This window comes from Bubalus bubalis, chromosome 3, assembly GCF_019923935.1.
Source record: "Bubalus bubalis isolate 160015118507 breed Murrah chromosome 3, NDDB_SH_1, whole genome shotgun sequence".
In the NCBI taxonomy this organism is placed as follows: domain Eukaryota; kingdom Metazoa; phylum Chordata; class Mammalia; order Artiodactyla; family Bovidae; genus Bubalus; species Bubalus bubalis.
The window spans coordinates 6,185,850-6,202,761 of NC_059159.1; the positions used below are offsets into that span (position 1 = coordinate 6,185,850).

Sequence of the window (16,912 nt, forward strand, 5' to 3'; positions counted from 1 at the left end):
GGAGGCAGCCCCTGCTGACCGCCGCACGCAACACCCGCCCGTCCAGGATCCCTGGGGGGAAACAGCCGCACCGGGATGATCGCCCACATCAGCCAGCAAGCAGCGCCTTCGAGTGAGTCCCGGAACACCCTGACCTACGCCGGCCGGGCCAAGAGCATCAAGACCCTGTGAGGGGGCCCCTGCTCGTGCCCCCAGGATCTGCCCTTCTGGGCCAGATTCAAGCCCCCTGACTGACCTAAGGCGTGCCACCCCCACCCCCCGAACACACACGCTAGACCGAGCCGCCACGTGCTCCTGGCCACCCGTGACTTGCCAGTAAGCCCACAGCTTCTGAAGGCCCCTTCTCTTTTCAAACGTTATTTGGCCGTGGTCAGTCTTGTGGCTATGTTGGGTTTCTCTGGTTGCGGTGAACTGGGGGGGCTCCTCTCGAGTTGTGGCGACTATGGTGGATTCTTGTGCGACGGGCTCTGGGGCGGTGGGCTCAGTAAGGGTGGCTTACGGGCTTAGTTGCCCCGTGGCATGTGAGATCTTCCCAGACCAGACACCAACCCATGTCCCCTGCATTGGCAGGCAGACTCTTAACCATCGGACCTCCAGGGGAAGTCCCGGCCTCCTCTTGCTCAGTCTGTGCTCATCCCCAAGGTCTGTGCCCCGAACCCCACCATCCCCTTCCATCTTCCTGTTTTCATCATAAAAGATGCTCATTCAGACCTTTACTCCTCCGAAGGCCCTAACCCCAACAGTTCCAATAGTGGTGAGTGTTACTGAGCACTTATACTGTGGGCCCTTTATCAGTTCATCTCATGTGATCCTCGAATGAGGCAGGCGTTATTTCTGTCCTCAACTCACAGCCGAGGACAGTGAGGCTGAAGGGAGCTAAGCGGCTTCCCGGCTGGGGAGGAAGGGCACTGAGCTCTGCCCAGTTTTCAAGGTTTCCCTACATTTTCTGATCAGTGTGTTAGAATCCTGGCTACCTATGAGGTCATCTGGGCCCACCCATGTGAAGAGTCTAAGAACCTAACCAACATTCTCCTAACACAGCAGTTTTCCAGCTACTGTGTCAGGAGCTGGATGCTTTATCTCTACTCTCTCCATTAAGTAACTTAATGGTGGGAAGAGACCCTTAAAAGAGCGAATTGATAGTTCAGAATATTATTAATAGCAGTCACGCCAACAGCAGGGAGGCCGTGGGATCCCACGGACCTCTTTAGAGACTGTGAGTGGGAATCTGAAGGGTGAAGAGGAGACTCCAGAAGGGAGGGAGCAGTAAGGACAGAGGCTCCTAAGGCAGGGAGGAGGTGGTGTTGGCGGCAGAGGTGGGGTGAGGAGAATGCTTCCTCCACCGGAGCAGTGAGCCAAATGGAACTAGAGAGAGCAGTGTGCCTTCAACACCAAATGAAGGAATCGGGACATTCTCCCAGCAGTAGGGAGCCAATGAAGGTTGAGTGGCACAGAGAGCCGGGGCTTGGGGCGGGGCGGGGGGGCTGGCGCATAATTTTAGGAGTATGCCTCTGGTGGGGGCATGTAGTTTGATAGGTTGTAGGGTCGGAGGCAGGGCTTTCCTGGTAGCTCAGGTGGTAAAGAATCCGCCTGCAATGCAGGAGACCTGGGTTCAATCCCTGGGTTGAAGATCCCCTGGAGGAGGGCATGGCACCCACTCCAGTATTCTTGCCTGGAGAATCCCATGGACAGAGGAGCCCGGCAGGCTACTGTCCATGGGGTCGCAGCGAGTCAGGCACAGCTGAGTGACTAAGCAGAGCATAGAACAGGGTTGGAGGCGAGGAGGTCGTTACTGTCAACCAGGAGAAAAAGAGGGTCCCCACTGGCAGGCCCTGGCCCCCAGGTGACTGTACCCCGCCCCCTCCCCAGGTGAAGCGGAACCTGCTAAGCGTCTCCTACCACATCGCCCAGTACACGAACATCATTGCTGACCTGCGGGGCGAGATCCAGAGGCTCAAGCGCAAGATGGAGGAGCGGGGCGGGCGGAGCCCGGACCGAGCCCAGCTGGGGCGGGGCGACATCCGCCACATCCAGGGTGCGTGCGTGGGTCTCCGTGAACCAGAGCCCGTCTCCCGATGCCCCTCAGGGTGCTCTGCGGTCAGATAGCGCTGGCTTCAAAGCCGGACTCGGGCTCTTTCTGGCTGAATAGCCTTTAAGCCACCCGTCCTTCAGCTGGCAAACAGAATCGTGATCTCTGCCTCAGAGACCTGACCCGAGGATTCGGTGGTATCAGAGTGAGAGTCACCTGGGCATTTAGCTGTGTGGGGGCTTCACTCTGGGGACTGCAGTGAGGGCTGTCAGACTGGGCCTGGCATCGCCAGGAGGGATACGGTTCCCTTACAGATTTTCTGTACTTGCTTTGATGATCTTGCAGCACATGGCAGTAAAGTGTCTAAGGGGTGCCTTTTACTAGGTGACAGAAAGGCACTCTAAAGGCTGGTGGAAGCCCAGTTCATACAGGGAGCTGGGAGTCACCTTTGGGTCACTGCCTGAAGACAATGTGGAAGGTGGAATGTGGGAGGGGGTAATCTAGGAGGTCTTCGTGGAGGAGGTGGTTGCACAGAAGTCTTTTGGGGAGAAAGAGGTGGGGAGGGCCCAGGCGGACCCAGACTTTCCTGGGCTGACCTTTCCTCCTCCGCTGACCTCTCCCATCTCCCATTCAACGGGCAGCCAAGGTCCAGCTGCACAGCGGGCAGGGCGAACAGGCTGCAATGGAACACCTTCGTGAGCAGCTGGTCAGCACCTTCCAGGAGCAAATGGACACGCAGAGACGCCTGCTGGAGCTGGAGAACCGTGGCATGGAGCTGGAGATGGACACCTCCCACCACCTGCTCACCATTGCCAGGTAAGCACCGCTGGCCTGGGATGGGACCCGGGAGCTGGAGCCGCACCTTATGCCCCCCAACCCTCCATGGCCTGAATCCCCTGTCTCCTTTGGGGTTGGGGCTGCGGCAGCTGGAAGCATGAGAAGTCACGCCGGGCACTCAAGTGGCGGGAGGAGCGTCGGAAGGAGTCCTTCACTAAGGGTGACACCAGGAAGGACTCGGACACCGGTGACAACCAGCCAGACATCAAGGAGCCCGCCGAGGTGGTGTCCGCCCGCGAAAGCATCGCTACCTTGATGACCAAGCAGAAGAAGCTGCGAAAGCAGAAGGTGCCTGGGGCTCTGGGTCTGGGAGAGGGGGTTGAGAGACTCAGAAGGAAGGGGCTAGGAGAATCTTGTGGGAGGAGTGAAACCTGGGCTCTCAGGCCACAAATCCCCAGTGACTTTGAGTCTCTCTTTCTCATCTGAGAACTTCGCTGGTGGCTCAGATGGTAAAGAATCCACCTGCAATGCAGGAGATGCCAGTTCAATCCCTGGGTCGGGAAGATCCCCTGGAGTAGGAAATGGCTACCCACTCCAGTATTCTTGCCTGGAGAACCCCATGGACACAGGAGCCTGGCGGGTCACAGAGTCAGACACCAGTGAGGGACTAACGCTTTGTGTGTGTGGACTCAGTCGCTCAGTTGGGTCCGACTCTTTGCTACCCCCTGGACTATAGCCCACCAGCCTCCTCTGTCCATGGGATTCTCCAGGCAAGAACTCATCTTTAAAATGGGAGTGGTCCACCCTCGTGGGGTTGATGAGAAGAGTAAATAAATCCTTTCACATATTAAAGACTCAGAAAACTGTTAGCCAACATTTTAATGAGGGTTTTCCAGATCTCCCTTCTCTGTTCTGGAGCATAGCCATACCAAGGGGCTTCAGGGTCCACCAGTCCAGAGGGCATGAGATGGGCTGCGGTTGAGCTGGTCCACGGAGCTCATTTCCCTGGATTCCCTGGTGGCTCAGATGGTAAAGAGTCCGCCCGCCAATGCGGGAGACCGAGGTTCCCTCCCTGGGTCGGGAAGATCCCTTGGAGAAGGAAATGGCAGCCCACTCCAATATCCTCGCCTGGAGAATCCCATGGAAGAAGGAGCCTGGCGGGCTGCGGTCCATGGGGTCGCAAAGAGTCGAACAGAACTGAGCGACTTCACTGCACGGAGCCTGTTTCAGGGATGGGTTGCAAGAAGGTGGGCACAGAGGGGTCCCTCAGGAGCAGTCCCCGGTTGCAGAGTTCAAGACACAGCTTCGAAAAGCGGGCCTCGGAGTGGGGCTTCAGCCGGCCGCACAGCATCCGGGGGCTTGGAAGGGCGAGGACCCGCTCAGCGGCGGGTGCGGGCGGCCCCTCACCGGCCACCTGGTGCTGACGGCCCGCTCGGCTCCCCAGCTGGCGCTGGAGCAGCGGTGCCGAGAGCTGCGCGCGCGGGGCCGCCGCCTGGAGCAGACGCTGCCGCGGCGCGTCAGCTCGGAGCAGCAGCGCGAGGCGCTCGGCCTGCTCTGCCGCGTGCACGAGCTGGAGCTGAAGAACGCCGAGATGCAGTCGCAAGCCCTGCTCCGCGACGGCGCGCTCCGCCACCGCCGCGAGGCCCTGCGCCGCCTGGAGCAGCGCCGCAGCCTCTGCGAGGAGATCATCCGCGCCCAGCGGCAGCTCATCCAGGGTAGGGTCCCCTCGCTACCTACACCGCGCGCGTCCGACCCGCCGAGAGCCCGAGAGCGCGCACTGAGCCCTGCCTCTCCGCTCCCCCACCGCAGACTGCAACCTGGCTGTGCCGCAGCATCTGAAGGAGCTGTACGAAGTGTACCTGCGGGAGCAGGAGGAGGGCAACCTGGAGCGTGCCACCATGATGGACCGCCTGGCCTCTCGGGCCCTGCAGGTGGGCGCCCGGGCCGGACAATGCGCCCCTGTGCTAGGGGCAGGGCTGATGCCCAGGGCGGCGCCTGCCAGCAAGTCGGGTGGCCTCGGGACCGTGCTGGCTGGTCCCCAGAAAGCGGACACCTCTTCCTCCTCCTCCTCCTCCTCCTTATCCGACCCAAAGCCTCACCAAGCTCCCCTCCCGTGCTGTTCTTCTGCCACACGTGTCCCCATCCAGGGTCTGAGGGTCAGGGTTGGCCATCTGAGATATCACTAAGGGCCCCAGATGCCCTCCCAGGAGCCCAGGCCACCAGGCAGTGCCACTGGGGATGCCTAGCAGACCACGGCTGGCCCCTGGGGACTCAGCACACAAGCCCCCCTGTCTTCTGGGGCTCCCAGCCCAGATTACAGCCCCAGACACTCTGTGTGCCTGTGTCACCCAGGCTGTTTACTCAGTCTGAGACCAAGTCTTCCAACTGCCCTCTCCCTCCTTTCCTCTCCCCAGGACAGCGCCTTGCCCAAGCTTAGCCCACCAGGAACCGTGCTGACTCCGGAGGAGTCTGACCTAGACAAGGTCAAGATACCTAACTCCGAGTCCCCGCACCAGCACGGAAGCTTCCTCCCTCTGCTCGGCACTGAGAGGTGAGCTGAGGACCACTTCCAGCCATCCAGCCCACCTGAGCCACCAGGCCATGTCTCAGAGATGCCAGCCCAGACCTGGCTTCCCAGGGAGGATGGAGCAGGAAAGAGGGGAGGGGGGCACAGGTCTGGAGCCAGGACTTTGGGGTCCTCGTTCCCACAATGCAACAGTTCTCAGGAGGGGTGGCGCTGGGACCCCCGTGGTACCAGCCTGGGCAACAGCTGCCCATCCTCCTCTGCCGACCTCAGTGAAGCCAAGCACCCAGTCAAGACCAGCTCCTGGGCCTGGCAAGCGAAGGGCTCCTTTATGCCCACCCCACCCCGAATCCCGGCCGGCAACCTGGTGATGCAGGAGGTGAGCAGTGGGCCCCACGGGTCCCTGGATGTGGGCGGGAGTACCCGGGAGGGACACCCAGTGGTTGGGATGGAACTTTTCCAAAACAGCCCTCTGAGGACATAGGGTTCCTGCTGGGTCCAATGGCTTCTCTTCCCAACCCATTCATCTCACAGGCCGCCACTCAGGTCGGTCTGATCGGCCAGATCAACTCCTCCCCTGAAAACATCGAGAATCTGTCGGAGATCCCCTTGTCCCTCAAAGGTGTGTCCCCTGCCTCCCCCAACCCCCATCAGCCTGAGCCTGGCATGATCTCAATAGCTCAGCGCACCCAGCCAAAGCCCCTTCCTTCCCTCTCCTCTGCTGAACACACCCAGGCATCATTCTAGAAAGAGAGGCACCAGTACCCAGAGAAGAGTAACCACCTGCTCTGTCCACACAGAGCAGGGGACACAATTGGAAACAGAATGGGGAACACATGGCCCTTGGGGTCAAGCCCCCTCCACTACCCACTCGGAAATAAATGTAATAGCATTGAGAGTTCGAATCCACCCTACCCTGTGGCCTCAGGCTACCCTCATTATCTCAGCAATCCATCCTCAGAACCTGGGACTTCCCTGGCAGTCCAGTGGTTAAGACTCAGCACTTCCACTGCAGCGGGTGAAGGTTCGATCCCCAGTCAGGGAACTAAGATCCTGTATGCCGTGTGTCATGGTCAAAAAAAAAAAAAATCTTCCCAACCCACTGAGGCTAGTTTTACCATCATCAGTTTACAGATGAAAAGAAGGCTCAGAAACTTACCCAAAGTTTCTCAAACAGCAAGCAAGTTGGGGTGAGCTGCAGCAGAGAAAGGGGTATTGGAGGTGCAGGAGGGCGGGGGGAAATGTGGCCTTGATCCCGGGGTGGGTGCCGCTCTGTCCTGCCGCAGGGAGGAAGGAGACCACAGCCGACACCAAGAGCATCACCGGGAAGGCTGCCCGGCGCCGTTCACAGGCCCTGGGGGCCGAGGCGCGCCAACTGCTGGCACCCACCATAAAGCAGAGCAGCCTGTCCCTGCACTTGCTGGGCGAGACGGATGATGTGCAGCTGCCCGGACCGCTGGCCTGCAAGCGGCCGCCCAGCCCCACCCTCCAGCACGCCGCCAGCGAGGACAGCCTGTCCAGCAGCACAGGCGAGGCTCCACCCCGGGCAGTCGAGCGTCATGGCGATGGCCCTTGTCCCCCGCTGCAAGGCCAGAAGAAAAGCCCAAGAAAGAAACGAAAGGAGTCCCTGGAGGCAAAGAGGAAGCGGAAGTCCCAGGGCGTTGAAATCACAGGACAAGGGGTGAGCCTAGAGGGACAGGAGCTGGGGGTGTCTGGGCCCCCTCCTTGCCGGGTTCTGAAGGCTGGACTCCTCCAGAGGCCCCAGGGTACCCCTAGCTGTGCACCACTCTCCATGGAGTGTCCCCCAACTGAACCTAACATCTCCTTGTATCAGATCCCCACACAGCTCCCAGCTCATCTGGCTCTCCAGCCAATGAAGCTCTCCCGCCCCAAGATGCACGTCGCTGGACTCTGTCCTGTGGAGAGTCACACCACAGAAGAGAGGATGCCAGTGATTGGGCACCTGACCCCTACCATCAGGCCACTGGGAAAGGCCACGCTGCCTATGGCCAAGGTCAAACTTCCTCCGTGCCAGAACTCGGGTGAGTACCAGCAAGTGGGGGGGGGGGGCAGGGATAGCAATGGGGAGAGGGGAGCCCTTGGCCAGGCCAGGGAGGAGACTGGTTGAGCTCCCTGCCCCTATGGCTGCCCCTTGCTGGAAACTGGGTTCCTGAAGACTATTAGTGGGACTGGCCTCTGGGGGCGGAGGTGCCCCTAGGGAGTTCAGAGCCACTGTGGGTGACTAGAGGGCATGGAGAGGCATGCCTTAAAGCAGAGCTCCTGGCCCTTCCCTGTCGCAGGCCCGGAGGACACCTCCCCTGTCGCTGCCAGCTCCAACCCAGGCGATGTTTCCGAAAGGGTTGGTCGGATGCCCCGCCTGACCTATGGCACAAGCACCCAAGGCAAAAACGGATGCTTACGGCACAACTGAGGGGCCCTGCCCGGAACCGGCCCTCCTGCCCGCCAAGGCTTGATGGGGTGTGGCAGCAAAGGGAGACGGAGGCTGGGCAGATGGGGATGACCTGGCGTCAGGAGCTCGGGATCTCAGAAGGCTGGGGCCCCTGGGACCCAGGAACCATGGGGGTGCCTGCCCCCACACTTCCGTGCCTTCAGTGCCAACGGGAAGGGGAGCTGAGCCCAGGAGGCATGGCCTGGATGGCAGGGCTCCCTGGCTTCCCAGCCCTGGATCCCAGGGCTCTCTGGGCAGAGACTCCTGTTGCCGAAACTCTATTCTAAGATCTGCAACCAGATTGGCCTGAGGAATGTGGGGCGGGGGTGGAGCAGGGAGGGACTGTTCGTGGGATTAGGGCTCCTGGGCCCACATCTGGGACAAGGGCATGCTGGATGGTTGGGGAAGGGCCCGACGGGCATTTCCCTTACTGTGGCTGGGGGCTGGAAAGCCATCTAGCTTTGTTACTCAGCAGTCGCTTCCACCTTCCCCCTGCCCCCCAACTGCTTGTTAACAATAAAAATCCCATTTGAGTTTTGTTGGTTGTTCCGGAAACTAGACCTTGTCTGAAAGGTGGGGTGGTCCTGACAGACTGGGCTTCCCTTGCCCGGGTGCTGCTAATGGTAAAGAACCTGCCTGCAATGCAGGAGATGCAAGAGATGTGGGTTCAGTCCCTGGGTCAGGAAGATCCCCTGGAGGAAGAAATGGCAACCCACTCCAGATTCTTGCCTGAAGAATCCCATGGGTAGAGGACTGGCGGGCTCCAGTCCACGGGGCTGCAAAGAGCCGGACACGACTGAGCGACCGAGCACATGACTGATTAAGATTCAACCCAAGTCCCCTCTTGCCACCACACCCTCTTCTTCTCCGGCTGGTTGTAGAGCACCGGTCAACAGACTCCTGGGGGAAATCGTTTTTCCTCCGGACTCTGAGGTCTCTGCCCAGACCCCCTCCCAGGAGAGGTCAGAGCCTTAGGGTTGTGCTTACCCCTCCCACCCCAGGATGTCAGGGCTCAGAAACTGCTCAGCTGAGCCCCTCAGCTTCAGGTGAGAAAGCTCCCCCAAGGTGCACCTGACCATCTCGATGCTTTACCTGCCCTGTCCCCTGTGGGGACGGGGGCCCTTGGGGAAAAGGTAATGAACGATGGGGAGCCCCTGACCTGTGGAGCCCTCCTTGGACTGTTTTTACCCCCAGAACTGGGTGGTTTAATCATCCCCTTGCCGCTCCGAGCGCTGGTTTCTTCTACCAAGAGCTCTGGCTTCCCACGTAGTGCTGGTGATAATCCACTTGCTAATGCAGGAGATGCAAGAGACACGGGTTTGATTCCTGGGTTGGGAAGATGCCCCGCAGGAGGAAAGGGCATCGCCCTCCAGTATTCTTGCCTGAAAAGTTCCATGGGCAGAGGAGCCTGCCAGGCTACAGTACATGAGGTGGCAAAGACTGAAACACCGACTGAACACACACATACACACCACCAGGAACCTTCCTTTCAGGTCAGTGTGAAAGTAGCTCCTGAAACCAGGCATCTGGTCTACCACCCACCGCCTGGCTTCCATCCACCCAGCTCTCAGGCCGCTAGCACCTGGACCCCCAGCGGGCCAGGACAGACACCTCCACTGGCCATGCCACTCCCAGTCCCTCTGCGCCATCTCTACTGGGCCTTTATTTTCCTGATCCAGAGGCCTCAGGGATGCTCAGCTTCCCGCCCCGGCCTGTTGGCTACTTGGGGGTCCGGATGAGGGTGTGATAGACGGGCTTGACAATGAGGTGGAGATGCAGGGCGTTCTCCACCAGGTACTCGGAGTTGCGCCGCTGCAGGTCGGCGTGCGCCAGGAAGTCGCCGGCCTCCTCGCTGCTCTGGTGGAAGCTGTAGGCGTGGCGGACCAGCAGGCGGCCGTGGTGGCGCGCCCCCACCAGCACGGTCTTCTGGAAGCTCACGCCCGCCGCGTCGCCGCCGCTGCTGGCCGGCGTGACCACCAGCCGCGGCCGGCCGTCCTCAGGGCGTGCGAGGGGCAGCGCGGTGCCCGTGGCGTCCGCGTAGACGGGCCGCAGGCTTACCGGCAGCCAGCGTGGAGAGAAGAGCACGTTCCAGGTGACACGGCGGCCCGAGTCGTGGCCGCTTGGGCCCAGCTGCGTCTGGAAGCTGGTGCTGCGATCGTCGCGGGCAGGGTTGTTGATGACCCACGGGGCGCCCCAGGCGGGCGCGAGGTAGTTGCGGGGCAGGAAGGCGCTGCCGTTGACGTCGAAAAACTTGGCGTAGTGCAGCGGCGAGGCGGCGTGGAACTGGTAGGCCTGAAGGAGCAGGTCGGCCACCGCCGGGCCATGGCGCGCCAGGGCGGCCGAGCGCGCCTGAAGCTGGAACAGCTGCGCCGGAGGGATCATGGGGTAACGGATGGCGCGCAGCGCGCACTCGTCCACGGCCGGCGGCGGCCGCGCGCGGCCCAGCCACGCCTCCAGCGCCTGGAAGAGCTCCAGCTCGTCCTGCAGCACGAGGTCCGAGCGCGGCAGCAGCTGCGCCAGCAGCTCAGGGCTCACGGCGCCCCACTCGGCGCTCCCCGCCACGGCCGACAGGTTCCAGGCCAGGAACTGCAGGCAGCTCTGGCGCAGGGCCTCGTCCCCGGTGCTCACCGCGTAGTGGTACCAGCCCACCGCCGGGCCCGCGCCGCCCGCCAGGTGCGCGCGCATATAGTCGGCCACGCCCCGCTGCAAGGAGGCCACGCGGTACTTGGTGGCCAGCTGGTGCAGGGGGATGGCCTGCGCCAGCAGCACGGTCAGCTCTCCGCAGTAGAGGTACCTGCCAGAGAGGTACAGAGATGGAGCGCGGTCAGGGTGGCCAGCGGTTACCCTACCCAGCGCTGCCTCCTGAGTCCCGAGGGTACCCGGCCTTGGGCAGACAGTATTGTCATTAAGGGAGCCAACAGAAGGACCTTCCCACGCGCATCCTACTTCACCGCCTCTTCTCTCCGGTTTCTCGTGGGACGTGGAAATAAGCAAGCATTTATCGAGCACAGGTGGCTCAGTGGTGAAGCATCCGCCTGCCAATTTAGGGGACGCAGGTTCTGTCCCTGGGTCAGGAAGATCCTCTGGAGTAGGAAATGGCTACCCACTCCAGTATTCTTGCCTGGAGAACCCCATGGACAGAGGAGCCTGGCGGGTCACAGAGTCAGACACCAGTGAGGGACTAACGCTTTGTGTGTGTGGACTCAGTCGCTCAGTTGGGTCTGACTCTTTGCTACCCCCTGGACTATAGCCCACCAGCCTCCTCTGTCCATGGGATTCTCCAGGCAAGAACTCATCTTTAAAATGGGAGTGGTCCACCCTCGTGGGGTTGATGAGAAGAGTAAATAAATCCTTTCACATATTAAAGACTCAGAAAACTGTTAGCCAACATTTTAATGAGGATTTTCCAGATCTCCCTTCTCTGTTCTGGAGCATAGCCATACCAGGGGGCTTCAGGGTCCACCAGTCCAGAGGGCATGAGATGGGCTGCGGTTGAGCTGGTCCACGGAGCTCATTTCCCTGGATTCCCTGGTGGCTCAGATGGTAAAGAGTCCGCCCGCCAATGCGGGAGACCGAGGTTCCCTCCCTGGGTCGGGAAGATCCCTTGGAGAAGGAAATGGCAGCCCACTCCAATATCCTCGCCTGGAGAATCCCATGGAAGAAGGAGCCTGGCGGGCTGCGGTCCATGGGGTCGCAAAGAGTCGAACAGAACTGAGCGACTTCACTGCACGGAGCCTGTTTCAGGGATGGGTTGCAAGAAGGTGGGCACAGAGGGGTCCCTCAGGAGCAGTCCCCGGTTGCAGAGTTCAAGACACAGCTTCGAAAAGCGGGCCTCGGAGTGGGGCTTCAGCCGGCCGCACAGCATCCGGGGGCTTGGAAGGGCGAGGACCCGCTCAGCGGCGGGTGCGGGCGGCCCCTCACCGGCCACCTGGTGCTGACGGCCCGCTCGGCTCCCCAGCTGGCGCTGGAGCAGCGGTGCCGAGAGCTGCGCGCGCGGGGCCGCCGCCTGGAGCAGACGCTGCCGCGGCGCGTCAGCTCGGAGCAGCAGCGCGAGGCGCTCGGCCTGCTCTGCCGCGTGCACGAGCTGGAGCTGAAGAACGCCGAGATGCAGTCGCAAGCCCTGCTCCGCGACGGCGCGCTCCGCCACCGCCGCGAGGCCCTGCGCCGCCTGGAGCAGCGCCGCAGCCTCTGCGAGGAGATCATCCGCGCCCAGCGGCAGCTCATCCAGGGTAGGGTCCCCTCGCTACCTACACCCGCGCGCGTCCGACCCGCCGAGAGCCCGAGAGCGCGCACTGAGCCCTGCCTCTCCGCTCCCCCACCGCAGACTGCAACCTGGCTGTGCCGCAGCATCTGAAGGAGCTGTACGAAGTGTACCTGCGGGAGCAGGAGGAGGGCAACCTGGAGCGTGCCACCATGATGGACCGCCTGGCCTCTCGGGCCCTGCAGGTGGGCGCCCGGGCCGGACAATGCGCCCCTGTGCTAGGGGCAGGGCTGATGCCCAGGGCGGCGCCTGCCAGCAAGTAGGGTGGCCTCGGGACCGTGCTGGCTGGTCCCCAGAAAGCGGACACCTCTTCCTCCTCCTCCTCCTCCTCCTTATCCGACCCAAAGCCTCACCAAGCTCCCCTCCCGTGCTGTTCTTCTGCCACACGTGTCCCCATCCAGGGTCTGAGGGTCAGGGTTGGCCATCTGAGATATCACTAAGGGCCCCAGATGCCCTCCCAGGAGCCCAGGCCACCAGGCAGTGCCACTGGGGATGCCTAGCAGACCACGGCTGGCCCCTGGGGACTCAGCACACAAGCCCCCCTGTCTTCTGGGGCTCCCAGCCCAGATTACAGCCCCAGACACTCTGTGTGCCTGTGTCACCCAGGCTGTTTACTCAGTCTGAGACCAAGTCTTCCAACTGCCCTCTCCCTCCTTTCCTCTCCCCAGGACAGCGCCTTGCCCAAGATTAGCCCCCCGGGAACCGTGCCGACCCGGAGGAGTCTGACCTAGAGAGCGTCAAGATGCCAAACTCCGAGTCCCCACACCAGCACGGAAGCTTCCTCCTCTGCTCGGCACTGAGAGGTGAGCTGAGGACCACTTCCAGCCATCCAGCCCGCCTGAGCCACCAGGCCATGTCTCAGAGATGCCAGCCCAGACCTGGCTTCCCAGGGAGGATGGAGCAGGAAAGAGGGGAGGGGGGCACAGATATGGAGCCAGGACTTTGGGGTCCTCGTTCCCACAATGCAACAGTTCTCAGGAGGGGTGGCGCTGGGACCCCCGTGGTACCAGCCTGGGCAACAGCTGCCCATCCTCCTCTGCCGACCTCAGTGAAGCCAAGCACCCGTTCAAGGCCAGCTCCCGGGCCTGGCAAGCGAAGGGCTCCTTTATGCCCACCCCACCCCAAATCCCGGCTGTCAACCTGGTGATGCAGGAGGTGAGCAGTGGGCCCCACGGGTCCCTGGATGTGGGCGGGAGTACCCGGGAGGGACACCCAGTGGTTGGGATGGAACTTTTCCAAAACAGCCCTCTGAGGACATAGGGTTCCTGCTGGGTCCAATGGCTTCTCTTCCCAACCCATTCATCTCACAAGCTGCCACTCAGGTCGGTCTGAACGGCCAGATCAACTCCTCCCCTGAAAGCATCGAGAATCTGTCGGAGATCCCCTTGTCCCTCAAAGGTGTGTCCCCTGCCTCCCCCAACCCCCATCAGCCTGAGCCTGGCATGATCTCAATAGCTCAGCGCACCCAGCCGAAGCCTCTTCCTTCCCTCTCCTCTGCTGAACACACCCAGGCATCATTCTAGAAAGAGAGGCACCAGTACCCAGAGAAGAGTAACCACCTGCTCTGTCCACACAGAGCAGGGGACACAATTGGAAACAGAATGGGGAACACATGGCCCTTGGGGTCAAGCCCCCTCCACTTCCCACTCGGAAATAACTGTAATAGCAAATAGAGTCCGAATCCTCCCTACCCTGTGGCCACAGGTGACCCTCATAGCTCAGCAATCCATCTTCAGAACCTGGGACTTCCCTGGCATTCCAGTGGTTAAGACTCAGCACTTCCACTGCAGTGGGTGAAATTTCGATCCCCAGTCAGGGAACTTAGATCCCGTATGCCGTGTGTCATGGTCAAAAAAAAAACCCTTCCCAACCCACTGAGGCTAGTTTTACCATCGTCAGTTTACAGATGAAAAAAAGGCTCAGAAACTTGCCCAAAGTTTCTCAAACAGCAAGCAAGTTGGGGTGAGCTGCAGCAGAGAAAGGGGTGTTGGAGGTGCAGGAGGGCGGGGGGAAATGTGGCCTTGATCCCGGGGTGGGTGCCGCTCTGTCCTGCCGCAGGGAGGAAGGAGACCACAGCCGACACCAAGAGCATCAGCGGGAAGGCTGCCCGGCACCATCAGCAGGCCCTGGGGGCCGAGGGCTGCCAACTGCTGGCACCCACCATAAAGCAGAGCAGCCTGTCCCTGCACTTGCTGGGCGAGACTGATGACTGTGGCAGCTGCCCGGACCGCTGGCCTGCAAGCGGCCGCCCAGCCCCACCCTCCAGCACGCCGCCAAGCGAGGACAGCCTGTCCAGCAGCACAGGCGAGGCTCCATCCCGGGCAGTCGAGCGTCATGGCGATGGCCCTTGTCCCCCGCTGCTAAGGCCAGAAGAAAAGCCCAAGAAAGAAACGAGAGGAGTCCCTGGAGGCAAAGAGGAAGCGGAAGGTCCCAGGGCCTTTGAAAGTCACAGGACAAGGGGTGAGCCTAGAGGGACAGGAGCTGGGGGTGTCTGGGCCCCCTCCTTGCCGGGTTCTGAAGGCTGGACTCCTCCAGAGGCCCCAGGGTACCCCTAGCTGTGCACCACTCTCCATGGAGTGTCCCCCAACTGAACCTAACATCTCCTTAGTATCAGATCCCCACACAGCTCCGAGCTCATCTGGCTCTCCAGCCAATGCAGCTCTCCCGCCCCGAGATGCACGTCGCTGGACCCTGTTCCTGTGGAGAATCACACCTCAGAAGAGAGGATGCCAGTGATTGGGCACCTGACCCCTACCGTCAGGCCACTGGGAAAGGCCACGCTGCCTATGGCCAAGGTCAAACTTCCTCCGTGCCAGAACTCGGGTGAGTACCAGCAAGTGGGGGGGGGGGCAGGGATAGCAATGGGGAGAGGGGAGCCCTTGGCCAGGCCAGGGAGGAGACTGGTTGAGCTCCCTGCCCCTATGGCTGCCCCTTGCTGGAAACTGGGTTCCTGAAGACTATTAGTGGGACTGGCCTCTGGGGGGAGGTGCCCCAGGGAGTTCAGAGCCACTGTGGGTGACTAGAGGGCATGGAGAGGCATGCCTTAAAGCAGAGCTCCTGGCCCTTCCCTGTCGCAGGCCCGGAGGACACCTCCCCTGTCGCTGCCCCCTCCAACCCAGGGGATATTTCTGAACGGGTTACTCGGATGCCCCGCCTGCCCTATGGCACAGGCACCCAAGGCAAAAATGGAGGATTACAGTAGAACTGAGGGCCCTGCCCGGAACCGGCCCTCCTGCCCGCCAAGGCTTGATGGGGTGTGGCAGCAAAGGGAGACGGAGGCTGGGCAGATGGGGATGACTTGGCGTCAGGAGCTCGGGATCTCAGAAGGCTGGGGCCCCTGGGACCCAGGAACCATGGGGGTGCCTGCCCCCACACTTCCGTGCCTTCAGTGCCAACGGGAAGGGGAGCTGAGCCCAGGAGGCATGGCCTGGATGGCAGGGCTCCCTGGCTTCCCAGCCCTGGATCCCAGGGCTCTCTGGGCAGAGACTCCTGTTGCCGAAACTCTATTCTAAGATCTGCAACCAGATTGGCCTGAGGAATGTGGGGCGGGGGTGGAGCAGGGAGGGACTGTTCGTGGGATTAGGGCTCCTGGGCCCACATCTGGGACAAGGGCATGCTGGATGGTTGGGGAAGGGCCCGACGGGCATTTCCCTTACTGTGGCTGGGGGCTGGAAAGCCATCTAGCTTTGTTACTCAGCAGTCGCTTCCACCTTCCCCCTGCCCCCCAACTGCTTGTTAACAATAAAAATCCCATTTGAGTTTTGTTGGTTGTTCCGGAAACTAGACCTTGTCTGAAAGGTGGGGTGGTCCTGACAGACTGGGCTTCCCTTGCCCGGGTGCTGCTAATGGTAAAGAACCTGCCTGCAATGCAGGAGATGCAAGAGATGTGGGTTCAGTCCCTGGGTCAGGAAGATCCCCTGGAGGAAGAAATGGCAACCCACTCCAGATTCTTGCCTGAAGAATCCCATGGGTAGAGGACTGGCGGGCTCCAGTCCACGGGGCTGCAAAGAGCCGGACACGACTGAGCGACCGAGCACATGACTGATTAAGATTCAACCCAAGTCCCCTCTTCCCACCACACCCTCTTCTTCTCCGGCTGGTTGTAGAGCACCGGTCAACAGACTCCTGGGGGAAATCGTTTTTCCTCCGGACTCTGAGGTCTCTGCCCAGACCCCCTCCCAGGAGAGGTCAGAGCCTTAGGGTTGTGCTTACCCCTCCCACCCCAGGATGTCAGGGCTCAGAAATTGCTCAGCTGAGCCCCTCAGCTTCAGGTGAGAAAGCTCCCCCAAGGTGCACCTGACCATCTCGATGCTTTTACCTGCCCTGTCCCCTGTGGGGACGGGGGCCCTTGGGGAAAAGGTAATGAACGATGGGGAGCCCCTGACCTGTGGAGCCCTCCTTGGACTGTTTTTACCCCCAGAACTGGGTGGTTTAATCATCCCCTTGCCGCTCCGAGCGCTGGTTTCTTCTACCAAGAGCTCTGGCTTCCCACGTAGTGCTGGTGATAATCCACTTGCTAATGCAGGAGATGCAAGAGACACGGGTTTGATTCCTGGGTTGGGAAGATGCCCCGCAGGAGGAAAGGGCATCGCCCTCCAGTATTCTTGCCTGAAAAGTTCCATGGGCAGAGGAGCCTGCCAGGCTACAGTACATGAGGTGGCAAAGACTGAAACACCGCTGAACACACACATACACACCACCAGGAACCTTCCTTTCAGGTCAGTGTGAAAGTAGCTCCTGAAACCAGGCATCTGGTCTACCACCCACCGCCTGGCTTCCATCCACCCAGCTCTCAGGCCGCTAGCACCTGGACCCCCAGCGGGCCAGGACAGACACCTCCACTGGCCATGCCACTCCCAGTCCCTCTGCGCC

The 16,912-nt window shown here is 61.0% G+C and overlaps 3 protein-coding genes and 1 long non-coding RNA gene across 6 annotated transcripts; 3 read left to right on the plus strand and 1 right to left on the minus strand.

Moving 5' to 3' along the window:
• The first annotated feature begins 75 nt into the window (after nt 1-75).
• Nucleotides 76-8,317, plus strand: LOC123465620 (kinesin-like protein KIF19). Its single transcript, XM_045165187.1, has 12 exons — nt 76-167; nt 1,770-2,035; nt 2,671-2,845; nt 2,956-3,154; nt 4,251-4,521; nt 4,616-4,737; nt 5,221-5,357; nt 5,604-5,709; nt 5,865-5,952; nt 6,617-7,011; nt 7,165-7,372; nt 7,631-8,317. Exons 1-12 carry the CDS (start codon nt 76-78, stop codon nt 7,759-7,761), a joined length of 2,190 nt encoding a protein of 729 aa, XP_045021122.1. The 3' UTR covers nt 7,762-8,317.
• Nucleotides 8,318-9,396: 1,079 nt separating this feature from the next.
• LOC102393506 (BTB/POZ domain-containing protein 17) lies at nt 9,397-11,257 on the minus strand. Its single transcript, XM_044939248.2, has 2 exons — nt 11,223-11,257; nt 9,397-10,663 (listed from the first exon to the last, which is right to left on the minus strand). Exons 1-2 carry the CDS (start codon nt 11,255-11,257, stop codon nt 9,499-9,501), a joined length of 1,200 nt encoding a protein of 399 aa, XP_044795183.2. The 3' UTR covers nt 9,397-9,498.
• LOC123465544 (kinesin-like protein KIF19) lies at nt 11,234-14,150 on the plus strand. Of its 3 annotated transcripts, XR_006640740.1 has the most exons (5): nt 11,235-11,322; nt 11,738-12,008; nt 12,104-12,225; nt 12,709-12,843; nt 13,090-14,150. XR_006640740.1 is itself a non-coding variant. In XM_045164736.1 (4 exons), the coding sequence occupies exons 1-4, from the start codon at nt 11,320-11,322 to the stop codon at nt 12,769-12,771; spliced, it is 459 nt and encodes a 152-aa protein (XP_045020671.1). In that variant the 5' UTR covers nt 11,235-11,319; the 3' UTR covers nt 12,772-14,150. The 3 variants fall into 3 exon arrangements, 2 of the variants coding, with proteins under 2 accessions (XP_045020670.1, XP_045020671.1); XM_045164736.1 differs by having other exon boundaries at nt 12,709-14,150; XM_045164735.1 differs by lacking the exons at nt 12,709-12,843; nt 13,090-14,150 and having other exon boundaries at nt 11,234-11,322; nt 12,104-12,402.
• Nucleotides 14,151-14,803: 653 nt separating this feature from the next.
• On the plus strand, nt 14,804-15,803 carry LOC123465545. Its single transcript, XR_006640742.1, has 2 exons — nt 14,804-14,863; nt 15,118-15,803. It is a non-coding gene; the product is annotated as an uncharacterized LOC123465545 (long non-coding RNA).
• The last annotated feature ends 1,109 nt before the right edge of the window (nt 15,804-16,912 follow it).

Excerpts from the sequence above, each read along its gene's own strand:
- LOC123465620 (XM_045165187.1), top strand. The coding sequence starts at position 76 with ATGATCGCCCACATCAGCCAGCAAGCAGCGCCTTCGAGTGAGTCCCGG. Across the intron at positions 3,155-4,250 it reads AGAAGCTGCGAAAGCAGAAG|CTGGCGCTGGAGCAGCGGTG; the intron begins GTGCCTGGGGCT and ends TCGGCTCCCCAG. Across the intron at positions 5,953-6,616 it reads GATCCCCTTGTCCCTCAAAG|GGAGGAAGGAGACCACAGCC; the intron begins GTGTGTCCCCTG and ends GTCCTGCCGCAG.
- LOC102393506 (XM_044939248.2), bottom strand. The coding sequence starts at position 11,257 with ATGCCCTCTGGACTGGTGGACCCTGAAGCCCCCTG. Across the intron at positions 10,664-11,222 it reads GTGGACCCTGAAGCCCCCTG|GCCGGGTACCCTCGGGACTC; the intron begins GTATGGCTATGC and ends TGTCTGCCCAAG.
- LOC123465544 (XM_045164735.1), top strand. Across the intron at positions 12,009-12,103 it reads CCAGCGGCAGCTCATCCAGG|ACTGCAACCTGGCTGTGCCG; the intron begins GTAGGGTCCCCT and ends CCCCCACCGCAG.